Source organism: Tenrec ecaudatus, chromosome 8 (genome assembly GCF_050624435.1).
Source record: "Tenrec ecaudatus isolate mTenEca1 chromosome 8, mTenEca1.hap1, whole genome shotgun sequence".
In the NCBI taxonomy this organism is placed as follows: domain Eukaryota; kingdom Metazoa; phylum Chordata; class Mammalia; order Afrosoricida; family Tenrecidae; genus Tenrec; species Tenrec ecaudatus.
The window spans coordinates 43,679,845-43,699,513 of record NC_134537.1 but is presented as its reverse complement, the minus strand read 5'-3'; the positions used below and the strand labels follow the sequence as shown (position 1 = coordinate 43,699,513).

Here is a 19,669-nt window from a genome sequence, read left to right as displayed (position 1 = left end):
ACAAAGAGAGGCACTATATAATGCTCAAGGCAACAGTAGACCAAGAACTAGTGAGCATAATAAATATATACGTGCCCAACAAGAAACCCACAAAATTCATAAACTGCTGAAAGCTTTTCTTGTCACTTTGAGGACTGAGGTTCACCTGCCCCCAGTGGGTGTAGTTTCAATGGACTCAGATGTATGTTAAAGCTTAACATGTAGAAGGGGAGCTGGAGAATAATTGATGCATTTAAGTGATGATGTTGATGAAGAATACCAAAATTACCATGGACCAACAGAAGAATGAAAATTCTTTCTTGGGAGAAGTACAGCCTGAATGCTCTTTAGAAGCTCAGAGGGCAAGATGTCATCTAACATACTTTGACCATCTTATCTGGATGGATCGGTACTCAGAGAAGGACATCATGCTTGGCACAGCAGGGTGTCAGCAGAAAAAGAGGGAGAACTTCAGCTAGACAGACTGACCCAGTGTCTGCAAGAAGGGAAGCAAATCTAACAATTGTGAGAATGAGCCAGGGCTGGGCAGGACTTTGTTCTGTTGTGCATGGTTCACTATGAGCCAGAACCGATTTGATGGCACCAAGTTACAAGAGCAACAGTCTGAGGAAGAAATATATATTTTCTAATGAAGGAAAATAGAGTCTCTGAGACTTGTGGGACAGCATTAAATGAACCACCAGGAGAGAGAGAAGAGAAAGCATCCTCCAAACACTTGGAGAAACAATAGCCAGAGCTCCCCATGGTTGATAAAAAGAATTAATTTGCACATTCAAAATCCCAATAGACTCCAAGTAGAACAAAGCCAAAGAGATCCACACCTAGCTACAGCTAGTCACAATTTCAAAACACAGAAGCTTGAAAGCAACAAGAGAAAAGCTCCCCATCACATCTAAGGGGTCCCCATTGAGACTTACAAGTGACTTCTCATCAGAAACTATGGCACAAAGAAGCCATGAGAAAATGGCACACTGAAAATGCTGGGTGCAAAAGACTGTCAACCAACAATACACCAACAGATTTATCCTTCTACAATAGAAGGAGACCAAAGCTCTTCAAGATAAATAAAAGATGGAGAGAATTTTCAATGGCAAGATTCCCAAAAGGAGGCTTTCAGGCTGACATGTGCTTTAGGCTACAAAAGCACCCCCAACCCAAAACAGAAATTAAGGAGAACATTTATTAAAACTTAAAAGGGACAAAGAAAACCAAAAATACACAGAAACGTCATCCAGATAAGAGACAAGATGAACAGGAGGCCGACATTGTTTGCAAGGATTCACAGTCAGGAACCAGTTAAATAAGGTATGAAATGAAGGAAAATGTCACAAAGTCATATTGGTGACAGATCAGTGCGTCACAGGTACAGGTGGGACCAAGAAGCAGGAACGGGGCCATGATTGGGACACGTGTATGATGTTAGATTGAAGAACTTATAAGACTGATCTAGGGCCTTCTGAACAAGGAAGTCAGTTCAGTGTATGACCCGTGACTATGCGACCCTAAGTACCGTCCAAGCTCAATGGAGGCTTGTGGTAGTTATGTAGTCTGGTGTCAACTGATGACTATTGAGAGCGAAGGGGTGGAGTTTAGCTTGTCAATCAGGTTGCAGTTTGAAGACCTCATTTGGAGGCGCAGCAGAGATAAATAGTTCACGGGAGGTGGGACACACACACTCTCCTTGTAAGACATTCCACGTGGAGCTATGCTGATAGAGCCAGAGCCCTGGAGCTGGGGGAGCCACGTGGAGACCTACGCCAGCGCTGAGATGCTTCCATCACTACTGGGTCCACATTAGCCAGTGATCTTCCTGCATTCTGTGTCACTTAACGGCTGCGTGAGTCTAAAGAGGAATTTATGGACTAGTATAGAAATAATGAGTAATATCAAACTTATGGACTTGATCTGGACTGGGCTGGGATGTTTTCTTAATGTACAACTGCTTTTTAATATAAAATTCTCTCTTACTCACATATGAGTATCTCTGGATTTGTTTCTCTAGTCTACCCAGACTAACACAAGGATTAATCTATGTTAGGACTCTGCAAATGGATTTTGGGTTTTCACTGTCTCCAGCCTTCTGCACACGGGGTGCTCAGAATTTAAACTCTAATACAAATGTGTGTTAGTCTGGGTATATTAGAGAAATAAATCCACAGAAACTCATATGTATAAGGGAGAGTTTTATATAAAGGGTAAGTGCACATCAAGAAAACATCCCAACCCAGTGCTGCCCAAACCCACAAGTCCAACATTAGCCCATATGTCTGACACCAATCCACAAAGTCCTCCTCCATCTCGCAAAGCACACTCAATGATGCCAACTGCAGGAGGAAAGCTGAGTCAGTGAACATGTAAGCATCTCAGTGCTGGCAGGGGTCTCCACATGGCTGCTCCAGCACCCAGAGCTGTATCGGGGTAGGTTTTACGGCTTCTCCTCAGGGATGTCTTGCAGTAAGTGAGCCTTTCCAGCTGAAGCAGGGAACTGGCTAAGGCAGCTGCCTCCTGGTCTGACCATCAGAAATCAAAAGACCCGTGAACTAGAAAGGTGAGGCTCACAAGCCAAATAGATAAATATCTCCCCGCCTTTCAATTAACCCCACATGTGTTTATTGGCCAGGTTGGCACAATAAACTTTATCTCAAAATGTCAGGGCACTAGATAGAAACTCAAATCCTCAGGACAGTGTGCATGTAAAACAGTGAAATAACTTTGAGATGCAGTTTGGCAATTTTTCAAAAAGTTAAACACAGATAAACCAGAGAAACCAGCACTGCCACTGGTAGATACCTATCCATGAGAACTAAAAATATGCCTTCACACAAAAAACTTGGACCCAAATTTTCCTAATAGTATTTTTCACAAACAATTCAAAATAGTGGACACAACCCAAATATCTTTCAACTGATGGACGAATAAATAAAATATGGGGTATTAGAATATTATTTAGCTATATGACAATGATTGATGTATTAATGCAATATGAATGAAAACGCTGTGTAAAGTGAAAGAAGGCAAGCATAAAGGGTCACACAAAATAGCGCATGATTTCATTGATATGAAATGTCCAGGCTGGGCAGACCCGTAGAGACAGCAGGAGATTAGTGGTTGCCGGGGGCTGGAGAAGAGCGCACGTGATGCTTGTGGGCGAGGCAGCGACTACGAATAGAGACAGCTTTCTTTTTAAGATAAAAGAAACATTGTATGATGAGGGTGATGCTGCACAACCCATGAAACCACTACCAGTCACTGAAGCAGTCACTTTGAGAGGGATTTCTACGTCGTGTGAATTACATCTCGACACAGCTGTTCTAAAAACACAAGATGCCACCCTGAGATGAATTACCTCTAGATCTGACGAAATGGCTATTCTGTAACATTTAGATAAACAAAACAAAGAAAGACGATTTAGGTACATTCACTGATCAGGAAGCCTTTGGAAAGAAAGCACGCTCTCTGGGTCTCTCATTAATTTGGGGAAGACACAATACCACGTATCTGGATGACGAAGCTTTGGGTAGACCTCAAACCACTGGCCTGGAAGCTGACGCTCAGTTTCTTAGACCTTTGAACCCTGCCTACAGGTGTACATACTAAAAACGCCCCGAGGAGCTCATAATCTTAAAATTAGCTTTAATCAGGATTTAAGCGAGTTCCTTATCCTGAAACTGTTGATATGTCTTATAGTCTACGAGTCCTATAAGGGGCACTTTTTAATTTCTTTCTTTTCTCCCTCCCTGTCCCTCCCCCCTTCTCTCTTTTTATCTGCTGTAAAATAGATAGATAGATAGAGGGATAGATAGATAGAGATAGAGATAAAGGTAGAGATGAAGGTTACCCGGCCATGGCTGCCAGCATTCTACCCTTGCGGGCCCCTTGCTGTGGGTCAGCAGAACCCACTGGGTGGCACCTGACACCACCACCCTTGCGCTGCTGTTTAATACGTCCCCTAATGGCATGACCCAATGCCGTCAGAGAAGTTTTTAAAATATAGAAAGATGTTTATATTCACTCCCTGCCATCGAGTTGATTCTGACTCACGGCGACCTGCTCCTGTGGGTTTCTGTGTCTGTCACTCTTTACGGGACTAGAAAGCCTCATCTTTCTCCCTTGGGTTTATGCTGCACGAGCAAATTAGGACCGAGAACAGTACAAATAGCCCAAGCCAATTTTGTTTAAAAAGCAAAAGATTCATTTCTGACTCATATGATTCTATTTTGTCTAAATTCCCTCTCTATAAGAAGCCCACAGTACATTTGTAAACAGGATTACAGGACCCATAAAATATATGGGATCCCACATGGTTATGGGTTGGTTTCTGTTCCCAATGCCCAACGATTAGTTCAAGTCTTCAGCCCCAAAGCTGCCCGCTGCTCGACTGAAGGAAACCCTGTCCAGGGTCACTTCGAGTCGGACCCGACTCGAGGGCCATGGGAACCTTTGCTCTCTGCGAACGTGACCTTATTTGGAAGTAGCAACTTTATAGATACGATTGGTTCACAGGAAGCCATGCTGGAGTAGTGTGGACTTGAATTCAAAAGGACGAAAGTCATACGAAGAAGAGTCTAGACACAGAGCGGTACAGAGAGAAGAGGGCCGTGTGAGGAAAGAGGCAGAGAGTAGAGTTATGGGGCTGCAGGCCCAGGAAACGCCTGGGGCCTCGAGAAGCAGGGAGCGACCAGGCAGGCTCCTTCAGAGCCCATGGCCTTGCGGGCACCCGGAGTTTACACATCTAGTCTCTAGAACTGAGACAATATAGCTGTCTTGAGTCTCCCACGCTGTGGCAACGTGTCACGGCTGTCCTAGGGAACCAACACACACATCATCTCGCACGACTCTAAACGCCATCTATGTAGCGGATGCTTGGTTCTCTGTCGTGACAAAAGTTGAGTCACGACAGTACTCTGACTGCTGAGGAACCTACAAAGAGGTAGTTCTCAGCTGGGCAGGGAGTGGGCTGAGGTGGGTTTATTTTAGGGGATCTTAACAAGAACTACTGATGAAGAGCCACCGGCCGGGAGCAGCACAACGTGGGCTCGCCGCCGTGCAGGTGGGGCTGCGGAGACCTAAGGCTGCAGCAGATGAAGCGCCCGCCATGTAGGGAATGCCCCGGGGTGAGCTGGGGAACACACTCACTTTTCACCAGGAGGGTCCACCCGCAGGACACCTGGCCTCGGACGTTGGAGGCGGTGCAGCTGTAGCTCCCGCTGTCCCGGGGGTGGGCGCTCAGCAGACAGAGGTAATGGAATCCATCCTCTTCATAGACCTCAACGGTGCCTTCGCGTCTCCTCACAGGGACACCGTCCAGGAACCAGGCCACTTTGGGCTTCGGGACCCCTGAAACTACAGGGCCCGATGAAGGGCATGAGACCCCTGAAGAGCTCACTGGGCATGGGGGCAGGGAGGGCCTGGGGTGGGGGGCTAGGGGAAAACAATCTCTTGTGCCTCCTGTTTTTTGGCTCTCCACCCTCGGCTCCAAAGGTGTGAACACCCTGAGGTGAAGGCAGGGGCCTTGAGGAGGAGGAATTCAAGAACCAGTCAGGATGCTGTGCCAGCCTGAGCCAGACAGCGGGGCGGAAAGATAGGAATGTCTGCTGTTTGTTCTTGGAGGACACCGTGGTGAAGGCGGGGAGGGGGGGGCGTGAAATTAGGGCACAGGACTGATGCTCTATTCAGCAACAGACAAAGGGCCACTGTCTGACTTTTTTTCTGAGTCCCTCCCAATGGAAAGTCCCCAGCATGGGGGCACCCTGGGGGGCATGGAGATGGGGTGGACATAGAAGACCCAGGGCCAGCTGTGCATTGTTGTATGGGCATGATCACCTAAGCACTGCACCTGGGGACCAGTGAGCCTGAAAGCGCCACTCACCCTCACATCTGAACTTGACTGCTTGCTCCTCAGTCACTTCCTGGCTCTGGGGCTGGCACTCAAATTTGGGGGCTGCTGACTCGCTCCTGGTCTCCATGGGGGTTTTCCTGGCAGCAGGCTTGCTCACGGCGCCTGGGCTCTGGAGGCCGGGCGGCCGTGTGTGGAGGGTGGCTGGCGGGGGTGCCGCTTTCTTTTGCTCTTCCCTGGAGGGAGAGAGAGCCCTCGAGCCCGGGGCTCTATGCTCAGGCTGGACTTTTGTGGTCTGCAGGGTGATGGTGCTTGAAGTCTTCCGGAGCACGGGGGTCCTCACGTCCTTTCGTGGAGAGTCTCCAGACGGCTCAGCCGCCGCCTTGGGGTCCCTCAGGGCCTGAGGCTGGTGGTTGGTGGCCCAGGTTGGGGAGGCACCTCTCTTACTCTGGGCCGCCGTCTCCAGGCTGCCCAGTTTGGGTCCCTTGGTGATGCCATTGGTCACGTCCCTCCTGGTGTCTGCACTGGCAGCCTGGGTGCCTCTCGCACATGACCTGTTTGATGGTGGTCGTGGAAGCGGGGAGGGGAGGCCCGGGGGCCGGAGGACAGAATGACCATCGGGTTATTCACACACATGACTCAGCATCCCACAGATCGCTGGGGCCACCCAAGCCCACACATGAAGGTAGCCATTCTTAGCACCCCCTGCCAGAGCCCCGTTTCTCCCACGCTGTTCTTCCCCTCGTGTCCACTGGTGCCCCCACACTCGTCCACACCACCCAGCTGGCTTCCCCTCCTCCACGCTGGCCCCCTTGCTACGTTTCCACCTGAATAAGAGCATCGATCGGATGCTGCCACTCCAAGCTTAAGGAGTCTCCACCTGCATCCCCATCCAATGAAGAAAAAAGCCGAGCTTCTTAAGATGCCCACAAGGACAGCCCTGTAGGAGCTTGCCTCTTGAATCTCCCAGGACTGCCTCCCTCACACACCAAGCAGCCGCCCCCGGGTGTTCTTTTGGGTCAGCACATGCCCCCTTCTCATCCCAGGGGTTTCCCACCGGCTAACATTCCCTCGCAGTGCATGCTCTTGAGGGAGCGCTGGTGAAGGGGCTGGCTGCTAACCAACAGGCTGACATTGAGTCCGTCCGCCCAGTGACTCCCTGGGAAAGTTACAGCCTTAAAAACACCACAGCGCATTCTACTCTGTCACACGGGGCCACTCCGAGCCGAATCCACTCAAAGCCACCCAGCAACACAGCAGCTACACCAGTCCCGCTGGGGCAGGTGCTCCCGGACTCTGTCTGCGCCTAGTCTGGGCTCCTCTTGGTAGTTCTGAGCTCAGCCCTCAAGCCTTCGTCTTCAGAAGCGACCTCCCAGCACACTAAGCCAGACAGCGGTGGTTCAGGTCGCCTTCTCCATTTCTAAGTGGGTCCCCCCCGCAGCTCTGCTCCAAGCCCTTCTCTGCAGTAGGCAGGCTGCTCACCCCAGAATATCCGGTGTCTAGTAGTCATACTGAGCCCCACCTGATGGAAATGAAGTGCCTGGCAAACGTTTACTGAATGAATGAATGACTGTACCGCATCCTGAGATGCGCAAGGCGCTCCTTGTGGAGAGAGGGCCTCGCTGAAGATCCCGAGTCAATACTGGGAGTGTTGAACTCTCAGAGAGCCTCAATACTGAGGGCACCCCTGCACAGAGCCGGTGGGGACTCTCAATAGGAAAACCAAACACTCGGGATAAAGGAGCGACACCCTCATGAGCAATCCTACCCGCCCCCCCGGCCCCGCATGCCGAGTCACAATGCCCCACTTCTCCTGACCTACCTGTGAGTGTTGTCCAAGCCTGTGGGGAAAAGAGGAAGCGTGTTAGTGGAACAGTTGGTACCCCAAGAAGGAAATATGATCAAATAACAATCCCTCTGCTTGGGGCTGGAGTTCCACTTCCCAGGCATTTCCCTGTCACTGGTGGCCCAGTCTGGCTCGCCTGTCCTGAACTTCTGCAGTTCGTCCGCTCAACTCCTACTGTCCTGGCAAACACTGGTAGAGCTTCCGGTGCTGTCCCCCGGGGCTGGCAGGGGCTCTTTCCTAGTGGCCTCAGAGGGTTGGGCCTGGGGTCGTAGACTACTTTCCAGACGGAGACAAAATCTAACCGTAGGACACACAGAAATGAATACCCACGGAACATTTCGAACCCCCACACCTTGAACTATCAGGTGTCCTGCAAAAACAACCGCCTCAAAGTGATCCGTGTTGACACAAAATTGCTTTAAAAACTGTACAGGGAATGTGTAACTTCATTCGGTTCTTCAAAGAAAAAGCATAGAACGTGTTTTTTCCCCTGCCGCGTTCTTGAAAAAGAATTCTATCATGGAAAATGTCAAAGCACATTCGAGTAGAGAAAAGCGTATAGCAAATCCCGAAAAATAGAACTCAGATTCAGGCCACATCGAATGGTGCTATACCTTGTCTGTTCCTTCTAGGTTCTGTTTGTCTGTTTGTTTTGGTTCTGGAGTTATTTCTGAGCAGATCCAAGACAATGCACCATTCAGTCATGAAATGCTTCCTTTCCGAGCGGAACTGTCTTTCATGTCAGTCCCAGGAGAACCTGCGTTCTCTGGGCAATGCCGATGGCCCATGTGCTCGGCTGCTAATGGAAAGGCTAGGGTAAAGTCCACCCTGAAGACCCCGGCAGGGACAGTCCGATGATTTACTTCTGGAAAAGCAAACCCCGCGCACAGCCCCAGTTTTGGCATGTGTGGTGTCACCGTGTGTTGGAATGGGAGCTGGTCTGAGTTTTTATTTGGGCATAAGATCTGCCAGGGGGAGTGGCCAACACCTCTTTAGACACCCAACAGCACATCCCCAGCTGGCAGTGGGCACCATGATTTTGTTCTTACTGGTTTAGAATATTTATGTGGGGTACACAGTGACCACATGGAATGTATTTCATTTAACTATGCATATATGCATATGCATGCTCTGGGTTGCAATGTAAAATTCATTTATGTTGTGCCTTTTGGAAAACAGGAACATAGACACACACAAAAAGGTAACGAAAGCAGGGAGCAATTGTTTCTAAACAGGAAGGAGGCACGAAAACAAAAATCATAGAACAGGAGCCATCAAGAGAGGAAGAGAAGATTGAGGGTCATCTCCTTTCGGGATTCCCCCAATCCCACCTTAGTTAAGGATTTGGCTCCCATGCAGTGATGTCTGATCCCCTTTCCCAACCACTGACTCCAGCTTTCCCCGACTGTACCTGGGGGAAGGGTGTGAAAGGGAAGCAGTGACAGGGCTGGTGACTAAGGCCTGGAAGAGGCTGGGGTCAAAGGTGAGACTGAAATGCCCGGTCTGGGTGAGAAGAAAAACGGGGGTTGTGGAGTGACAAGAACTGAGCTGGGAAATACCTGACTTGGAGGACAGACTGGATGACGAGTGAAGCTTTAAACAGGTTTATTTGGGGACAATGTCATTGACCCGATTTGTACCCGCCATTTGCCCATTTGTCCAAGCTGCAGTTATAGATCTAAGGAGGGGTTGGAGTGGGAAGAAAGGTCTGGAGACAGAGATGAGGTGGGTGCAGGACGCGCCTTTGGGTCTGGGCTGCTTGCCCCACTGTCCTTTCTTCTGGCTAAAGACACCCCACCCCACCCCAGGGAACACGTGTAGTGAACATGTGCAATGCAGGATCTGCACCCCACCCCACCCCCAGGCCCACCCCCAGGCCTACCCCCAGACCCACCCCTAGGCCCACCCCACCCCACCCCCAGGCCCACCCCCAGGCCATACCCTGTATGGAAAGCTCCGCAGACATGGACGCCTTCCCCGACCCATTGACCACCATGCACGTGTAGGCTCCCACGTCATCTGGGGTGACTTCGTGGATTTCTAGAACTTGCACCCCATTCTTCTCAGACATGCACACACGGGCGCTCGGCTGCAGAGGGGCATTTCCCTGTGGGTGGCAGTAGGGCAGGTCAGTCGTAGAAGCTGGCTCACTCGGTGGCACTGCAGTTCCTTCCTCCCCCTAGCCTGGGTGGGACAGATGTCAGGGCACGGGCCCCAGGTGTTGTCAACATGGTCAGAGAGCAGTCTGTGGACATGCAAGGATGCTGGCCTGACTGGGATCTAGTCATGTGGTGTGCGTCCAGGCCAGCCTAGACCGGATGCCTGGGAACGGACGGGGCGGGGGGCAGCCCTGGTTGAGGTGGGATCGCCTGTAGGCCGCCCACGCCAGCTCTCCTTTGTTTCCTCTGCTTTTTCTGGGATCAGTTGAGGAAAACTAGGAAGTAGGTAAAAAATGTCCCACCTCCCTTTTATTATCCACGAGTTTCATCTTTGGGAAACCTGTTCTTGACCTTGACGTCCACTGCCGATGCTCTTCGCTGCCAGGTCAACCTCCTGTCCGGCCTGTGGTGCTTGCCTCCCCCCTTCAATGTCACTTCCTCCACGTCTACCTTTGCCCAACATGGAACAGGGCTGAAAGCCCTTCACCGAGCCCCCAACGGGCATTTTGAGTAGGTGGTATCCTCTCTCCCTCACATGGATGGAAATCGGGGTTCCACGAGGTCAATGGCTTGCCCCAGATCACTTTATGAATCAGGGAGCGTTGGCCAGAAACCTAGTCACATGACTTCAGATTCCACTTCTGGCTTGCCTCAGCTTTGTGCTGTGTTCTGAGAGAGAAAATTACGGGAACACTGTGGTCTGAGTGACATAAACCGGAAAACCAGATGTACTGCCATCGGGTCGATGCTGACTCTTGGCTGCCCTATGGGGCAGGGCACAGCTCTGAGACGGTGACTCTTTATGGGAGTAGAAAGCCTCGTCTTTCTCCTGAGGAGTGGCTGGTGGTTTTGAACTGCTGACCTTGCAGCTAGCAGCCCAACATGTAACCACACCACCAGGGCTCTTGAGTGACATAAAGAGAGTGCGAAGAGAGGGCCAAGCACAAGCATGGCTATAAACTATGTAGGGGACCCTTGGTAATCACCTACAGGTGAAACAAAAAGAATGGACAGACTCCCATTAGTCCAAGGGTCTAACCCTACACTTCCCTGGTCCAGTCAGAGAAGACAGAAACCTCACCTTGAGCCAGGTGACCTGTGGTTGGGGCCGGCCAGTGACCTTGCAGGAGAATCGTCCCATCAGTCCTTCTTTGACCACCACTCGCCCCAGCTTGGTGGCAAACTTTGGTGGGCACTCTCCCCAGATGCTAGGGCGGGTCTCCACCGTAGGGGCCGAAAACCTGTCCCCGGAAAGAAATCAGCTTATGGAGAACCCAGCCCCAGACAAGGTGGCAGTGCAGGTCCCCAGGACTCCCTCTACCTCAGAAGTCCACAAAGGGTAGTTACCCTAATTCTATGGAAACACTCAATTCTGCACGTTAGAAATACATTGCTAATAACCTTTCTGGAAAAATCTATAGCACCAGAATCTATTTCCTCTCCCTCCTGGGCATTTGGCTAGACTTCCTTTACCAGTGCCCCTCCCCCTGGATATTAACCATAGCTGGATTCTACTGAAGTCTAGCCAAAAGCTCTGGTAAGAGAAGTGATGTGTGCCCCTTCTCTGCGGGACAGAGATACATTCGTCATGTATCCCTGTCTATTCCTGGGAGAGTCCCTGCACTTACTCTCTTGCTCCTCCTGCTGGCCAGATGCAAACGACCAGCAGACGCTCTGAGGACCCGGGAGAAGCTAGAGCTATATAGCAGGGTAAGAGCCTGGGTCTCTGAAAGATCATGGGGAGAGCTCTCTTCCTGTTCAGAAATACATGAGTCAGGCCTCCCTCTAAGAAGAAATAAGCTTGAACTGTGTCACATTATTGCAATTCGGGGGCTTGTCTGTTACAGTAGCTGCTGTGACTCACCCTGACTAATAAAGATTTACTTTCATCCGACGCATCATATATGATGGCCTCTTCTGAGCTTGCCTCGTTATGCCTTTTGACCAGGGACTCCATTTTTGGAGGTCCCTGCACAGGATGGTCACATCCCCTGCTCCCTTAGCATTCAGAAACTGGCCCAGTGAAATGGGCTACTCACAAAGGTCAGGAGGCTCTGGGTAAATGACACTTGATCGATACTTGATACCCTTTATTCTAGGATTCCCACCGATTAGTTACTCTAACCTAAAACGCCTGAGAAAAGCAACTCCCTACTTCTATATTGGCCAAATCAACAGGAAAAGCCATCCCCACCCTGACCCTGGCTTGGATAATCTAGAACTTACCCCAACATTTTGGAATCAGCCGGCTGGCCATGCTTCTTTACAAGCCCCCCTACAAGTGTGAAACACACAAAAAGAAGGTTGAAGAGTCAGGTTTGAGCCACCAGCTTAGAGTCAAGGGAAGCCAGTAGACCCACCCTTCGAGTCGGGGAGAGAGAACGATGGTGGGAGGGTGAGCCTGACTGAGGTATACGGGGTTAGGCACTGTGTGGTACGTACTTCACAACACATGATCACATTCACTTCTTACAATGATCTGCTGAAGCTGGAACTACAGGACCTGTCTGTCCACTTTTTAACAGATGCGAAAATGAGATTCAGAGCAGCTGAGTCGCTTACACAAGGTCACAAAGCCAGAAGCAGTTGGGGGTGTCCAAAAGACACCCAGGCCTTTATCTGTGGTGATCCAAGATGTCTCTCAAAAATGACGCAGCTAAAGGGAGCGAGAGATGTGAGCGTCTCTCACCCTCTGTTCACGGTGGATGTCAACCCTCTGGGAAGGTGCAGCCAGTGGCAAGAGGCTGAAGTGAAGGAGGCTAGCTGACTGACGGCAAGCTACCAGGGAGCGACAGTGAGCTGCACTGTGCCCTGCCAGTCCCGGGTGAGGCCCTGGGAGTGCTGGGTGAGATGTGGGCACACTCGGGGGCTGCCAGTCCTGGGGAGGCACTGTTAAAAATCCTGCGTGAGGAGCTGTCCAGTGGGCAGGAAACAGTTAAACAGCAATCCCAGGAAGGCAGCCGGTCAGCTCCTCTTGCCCAGCTGCTGGGACAATTCCTAATGTGACCAGGAAGTCATTAGAAAGTAGTGGCTTTCGGAGGAGTGGTTGGCATTTTTGAGATGCTGATTAGTCTAGAAGCTGTTCTCTCTTTGTCACATGCTGGAGAGGTTGACCACACCCCACCCCAGGCAGGCAGAGGAGAGGGTAGAAGTCATTCGCTGGTATTAGCAGGCAGCTGCTCTGGGGGATTTGCAGGGCATTTATGGAAAAGGGCAACCGTTCTTCAATGCTGAGCTGGATCCCATCGATATGAATACTAGGGAACACAGAGATGAAGAAGATGACCCTGGCTGAGCCATTTCTCTCTGCCAAGCAGAAACGGGAAGCGAGTGTCTGAGGACAAACTCTCACCATTGATGCCTTAAGGAGTCTGGGAGGTCAAGGCTCCTGTGGAGGGAACCTTCACGTTGGTGGGTTGGAGATGCGTCCCACTCACATTCTCGTAAGGAACAGTCCTTCCCCACGATGGCCCCCTTGATAATGCCACATCTGAGGTGCTCTCTGCAAACACATGGTGCCGACTATACACTTGGAGGTCAACTGCTTGAGGGTTACCTACCTGGAGGGTGTCAGGCATCTCGGGCAATCAGACCCTGTTGTCTGGCCCACCCTAGGACAGGCCCTCTCCCTTCTGATAGGGATCATAGATTGTTCCCCGAAGGAGAGCCCAAAGACACCTAAGGTCAAGCCAACTCAGCTGACCAAGGTTTGGCTGCCATCTTGATTCTAAAGTCCACTCACCTTGTTAGGTACATGCCTTCCTGTCACTTGGGTGCCTCAAGTGCCCCCCCTTCCCATTGTATCCACACCCCTAGCTCGCTCCCTCCCGTTACATGCTGTATACCCCCTTCCTGTTACTTAAGTGCTTACCGTGGCCTGCAAGTCCGGGGTGATAAAAGCTCATGATCTTACATTACTCACTCTCTCTGCTGGGACCTGGCTCCTGACACTGAGCCCTTGCATGCCTTATCTTGTCTGGTGTCTCTCTTTTATTTTATTGGGGCTCTTACAGCTCTTATCACAATCCAAGCATATATCCGTTGTGTCAAACACATCTGTACATCTGCTGTCATCATCTTTTTCAAAACATTTTCTTTCTACTTGAGCCCCTGGCATCAGCTCCTCATTTTTCACCTTCCCTCCGTCACCCTCCCTCCCTCCCCCATGCCCCCTTGGTAATTTATAAATTTTTTCATGTTTTACACCAGCTGCTGTCTCATTTCACTTTTCTGCTGTCACCTGGGATGGGGGGCATACCGCATTGTGATGGGTTCCCCCTACTCCCCTATCCCCTACTAATGTCTCTTTAATTTACCCCTTAATTACACAACTGCTCCTTAGACCCAATTTGGTTGTGGGGAGGTTGGTCCCCCTGCACAAACCTGCTTTCAGTTTTTCACCAGCACCTTAGTGCAAAGGCATGATGTCATCAACCCCAGCGCTCGCTACCTGTAAGTCGGGGCTCCTTCCATTGGCAGTCACTGGACATGTGTGCTTTCACATAACTAGTTTATGAGCTGCAGAGTTTCCATCCCATAATGGGTTTGCTTGCCATCCAATTCTCTGTCCAAGCTTCAACAAACTCACCGCCCATTTACAGCTAGGATTCCGGGCAAGCACAGACACAGCTGCAGGAAGTCCAAGTCCCACAGTCCTTTGGAAAGAATCTTAGCCATGAAGAACCGCAGGCTCTGAAGAGGCTCTGCTCTTGGCCCAGCACCTCCCTCGCTGGGCCCCCAGTCAAAGGAAACGATGCTCAAAATAGACAAGGACGTTTACAAAGCAGCGTCCGTGATCTTATTTTTAATAGTTAAAAAAAAAGCACACAGCTCAAAGATCGTACGTTGCTACGTCAAGTGTATGATTAGCCATCGTAGGCAGCCACTAAATTATGTTTAAAAATACCGAGAGCTCACAGAATGTGCTAGACTATGTTCCCAGTTGCTGCTGAGCATGCTCACATCAGCAGGACCCTCTTGACCTCGCTGGCCTCCACACTGCCTTGGACACAAGGGCCACGCTTGTCCTCCAGGAAGGGCTTTGTCCTCAAGATCCACCACCATCCCCCTCGTCTTCTGACCAGGTTGCCCTTTCTCCCTCTCCCTCCCCCTGGCCCTCTACTCCTCACTGGGACTTCCTAGCGCTCCCTCGTGAGAGGCATTCAACACAGGGCCCGGCACAAAGCACACATTCAAACGCATGTCCAATAAGTGGGTTTCATGAAAACACAAAGAGCAGCATACAAAAGGACCCACTCAATCTGATCGGAGTTATGTCAAAATAGAACAAAAGACCCAGACCTGGGGATACAAAGGAAGAAAAAGACGCCACATGCTAGGCTAGCCACGGTGGTTGGTTTTGTGCGTGGGACTCGGAGCAATTTTCTTCAGCCGTATTTTCTAGAATTTCTCTCAATACAAATGACTTACCCGTACGTTAACAGAGACAACACAAAATACGGGCCAAGCCACGTGCAGAAAAAAATATTCCACGCAGAGGGCGAATAGGGTCTCCTGACATCAGATGCTCCATATACCAACATCACCCAAATTCCCAATCCCCGACACCCAGCTGGAAACTTCTGTGTCCATCTACTGCCCTTACATAGCCAGTTCATCTTAGCGACAAGAGTCGGTAAAAATCTGACTGACCATCTTCAAAACTCTTGGGAACTAACCACCTTGATTTATTCCTCAAGAAAAAGAAAATAAGAGCAAGCAGATGGCATTTCCCCAAGCACAGCCAAGACGGCTGCTGGCGACGCTAGCGTGTCTGGGAAAGAGCCCGTTACGCTGTGGTCCAAAGGTAACGCATAAAGCAGTCCGTTAAAAATGGCATCGAGGAAGGCTGACGCACCAGGGAGTTCACATCAAAGCAAAAAAAGGAATGCGGGCTAAAATAACCAACTGGATCTATTTATAGGAAATAAAATTTACGGATACAAGTGGTCAGATAAGGCAAAATTAATTTTGTGAAAGTATGGAAATCTGGCAAAGCAGCAAGGCGAAGTAGAAAAAACAATGTGGAAAAGGGAGGAAGGTAAAACCCCCCCAAATAGGAGAGTCGTGAGAATGAGCGAAGGCAGGCCACATTGTTGATGGGAAGTCCGAGACACTCCAGGAACTTCACCCAGACACCGTAGAGTTCCCGAGGACGAGGGAAAGAACAGCCGGCAGGGTCGGTAGCGAAACAGCCAATGGTGGAGAGGCCTTCTGGTCATATTCTGACTCAAGACAGAATCCGGCTCAAAATGGGAGTCATGGAATGATGACCACGAGGCGTGGAAGTCCTCCTGAACACAAGTGGTGATGTACTTTATCATCCGAGCACAGTCCCCTGACAGTGAGACGGGCACAGTGATTAATTACCCCAGGATGACAGGGCAACCCACGCCTGTTCCGGGCAAATCTGGGCAGCAACCATTCTAATTTTAGCCAACACAAGGGAATTTTGAAGATTGCTTAACATGGGGTCTTCCTCTCTATCAGAAGAAATTCCTGCTTTTTATAAGACAGTTTTGGTCCCATTACCAGCTGAAATGGAATTCATTGGTAACCATCCTTCCATCCATTGATTCTTGCTCATAGGCTACCTCCTGAGAAGGTGGAATGTCGACTAGTTCTTCTTGGTGCAGTGACTCCGTGTGTCCTTCCACCTCCATTTGATGCTTCCTGCGTCATTGAATATTTTGTCCATACCGTCTTTCGATCTTACAACTCAAGGCTTGAATTTTTCTTTAGTTTCTTCAGTTTCGGCTATCTTGAACAAACTCTTCCCTTTTGGGTTTCGAACTCTAGGTCTCAGAGTTAAGAGCTTACAGCTAGCATAACTTTTCTAGCTGAAACAGGGGGACTTAAAGCACTTGCTGATGGAGATCAAGGACGGTAGCCTTCAGTATGGATTATACCTCAATGTAAAGAAGGCCAGTACTCACAAATGGACTAAGAGTTAACATCATGATGACGGGAGGGGGAAAAAAGGGAAACTTTCAAACATTTTGTCTCGCTTGGGTCCATAGTCAATGCTCCTGGAAGCCGCTGCATTGGGTGAACCTGCTGCACAAGACCTCTATAGAGTATTGAAAGACAAGGATGTTACTTTGAGGACTAAACAGCACCTAACCCAGGCCGTGGTATTTTGATCGCCTGCTATGCATGAGAAACTTGGGCATTCGTAAGGAAAAGCGGGGTAAAACAGATGCCTTTGAATCATGGTGCTGGTGAGAAATGCTGAAAGTACCGTGGATTTCTGAAAAGAACTAACAAACAAATGTGCTTTGGAAGAAGTCCATCCAGAGCGCTCTTCATGGGCTAGCATGGTATGACCTCGTCTCACATACATGTTGTCGGGAGAGATCAGTCCCCGGAGAAGGACATCGTGCTTGGTAATGTAAGCAGCACGAGAGCAAAAGAAGACAGTCCTGGACAAGAAGGACCGACAGACACAGTGGCTACAACAATGGGCTCAAACATGACAATGGTCAGGACGGCGCAGGACGCGGCAGAGTTTTGCTGCGTTGCTAACAGGGTTGCTAAGCGTCGGAACCGACTTGATGGCACCTAACAACGACAACAACACAACCACCATCACCACCCACCTACATAATCCCCAGAGGAAAAATCAATGTAGACTCCCAACTCGAATATCAAGACTAAATGAAGGAAAGGGAACGGTGACAATACCTACTTCAATATGTACGTGCTCAGTCACATTAGGCGACACAAGGAAATAGTCACCATCAAGGTTTGGGTTTATAAGTGAACATTACAAATGATCCCATGCAAGCAGCACAGGAAAGTCAGGGAGCACAGGATGATATGTCTCCGGACACTGGAACAAGGATCAGGGGGAGGGGGAGTCACAGACCAAACATTGTAGCGAAGAGAAAGAAGAAAACTGCCTTGAAAAAGGACAGCACAGTAAGACAACGTACAGAGACAGTTATAGACAAATGTAGGGGGGGGGAAAGAAATTTGAGACTTTATTTCTAAGTATGGTGTCAAAACAATACTTTTAGTGACTTAGGATTGGGTAGTAAGAAGCTATCAATGAAACAGATCTATTTCTTTAAATCCCACCGTACCTTCACAAGGGGCTACAGAGAAGGTATGCAGTAGAGAGAAAATCAGGAGCAACAACCAAATAAATCACTTCCACGAGTCATGTGCTTCAACACTGATTCCTTAGCACTGTACTTCACATTTTCACAGTATGGGAGAAGACAATAAAATCAACAAGATGCCAACATTTCATGCGTCTCCACTAATTTAACAATATTTGGCTATAAATGTATTAAGAGTCTTGTCGTAGTTACATAATCTGGTATCAACTTGAGACTATTAAGAGTGAAGGGGTGGAGTCTAGTCTGTCAATCAGGTTGCAGTTTGATGACCTCATCTGGAGGTGAGACAGAGATAAATAGCTCACTGGAGGGCAGACACACTCTCTCTGCTACATATTCCTGTTGACAAGCCACATGGAGCTGTGCTGATGGAACCAGAGCCATGGAGCTGGAGAAGTCATGTGGAGACCCCTGCCAGTGCTGAGATGTTTCCACCACCACTGGATCCACAAGACTTTCCACCCACTGGTCTGTGATCTTCCTGCATTCGGCATCATTGCATGTGTTTTGTGAGTCTGAAGAGGAATTAAAAAAAATTATTTTATGGGGGGGGGCTCTTATAGCTCTTATCACAATCCATCCATCCATTGTGTCAAGCACATTTGTACATATGTTGCCATCATTTTCAAAGCATTTTCTTTCTACTTGAGCCCTTGGTATCAGCTCATTTCCCCCACACCCAACCCTCCCTCCCTCATGAACCTTTAACAATTTATAAATCCACCCCCCCATGTCTTACATTGACTGCTGTCTCCCTTCACCCATTTTTCTGTTGTCCATCCCTCTAGGAAGGGGTTATACATAGATCATTGTGATTGGTTCACCCTTTCTGCCCCCATCTTCCCCTTCCCCTCCTGGAACCTCTATTCTCATCATTGGTCCTGGATTTCTTCTGTTGTGAGCTCTTATCTCTAGCAGTGTACAAGTTCTGGTCTAGCCAGATTTGTAAGGTAGAATTGAGGTTATGATAGTGGGGGGCAGGGGTGGGGGCCGGAAGCATTAAAGAACTAGAGGAAAGTTGTATGTTTCATCAGTGCTATACTGCACACTGACTGGCTCATCTCTTCCTTGTGACCCTTCTGTAAGGGAATGTCCAATTGTCTACAGATGAGCTTTGGGTATCTACTCCATGCCCCCACGCCCCCCCGCCCATATTGATATGATTTTTGTGTGTGTGTTTTGGGTCTTTGATGTCTGATACCTGATCCCATCGACACCTTGTGATCACACAAGCTGGTGTGCTTCTTCCATGTGGGTTTTGTTGCTTCTCAGATAGATGGCAGCTTGTTTATCTTCAAGCCTTTAAGACCCCAGATGCTATATCTTTTGATAGTCAGGCTCCATCAGCTTTCTTCACATTTGCTTATGCACCCATTTTGTCCTCAGGGATCATGTCGGGAAGATGAGCATCACAGAATGCCGGATTGTTAGAACAAAGTGTTCTTGGGTTGAGGGAATATGTGAGTGGAGGCCCAATGTCCATCTGCCACCTTAATACTTAACATATAAATATAAGCACATAGATCGATTTCCCAATTGTTATAAATATATTTATATGTATGTACGCGCCTGTATTTAGACCTCTATAAATGTCCTTTGCCTCCTAGTTCTTTCCTCTATTTCCTTTTGTTTTCCTCTTCTTCAACTATCATGTTAGGCTTTATTTGGTTTCAGTAATTTGTCTTGGTTACATTGCCCATGATTA

The 19,669-nt window shown here is 49.2% G+C and overlaps 1 protein-coding gene across 1 annotated transcript in view; it reads right to left on the bottom strand.

Moving 5' to 3' along the window:
- Positions 1-19,669, bottom strand: part of MYLK (myosin light chain kinase) — a 232,765-nt gene that overhangs the window by 134,755 nt on the left and 78,341 nt on the right. Inside the window, exons 3-8 of the mRNA XM_075556319.1 lie at positions 12,068-12,116; positions 10,923-11,082; positions 9,624-9,789; positions 7,659-7,677; positions 5,870-6,390; positions 5,137-5,343 (exon numbers count right to left, since the gene is read on the bottom strand). Coding sequence (XP_075412434.1) covers positions 5,137-5,343; positions 5,870-6,390; positions 7,659-7,677; positions 9,624-9,789; positions 10,923-11,082; positions 12,068-12,116 — 1,122 coding nt within the window. The remainder of the gene's footprint in view (positions 1-5,136; positions 5,344-5,869; positions 6,391-7,658; positions 7,678-9,623; positions 9,790-10,922; positions 11,083-12,067; positions 12,117-19,669) is intronic.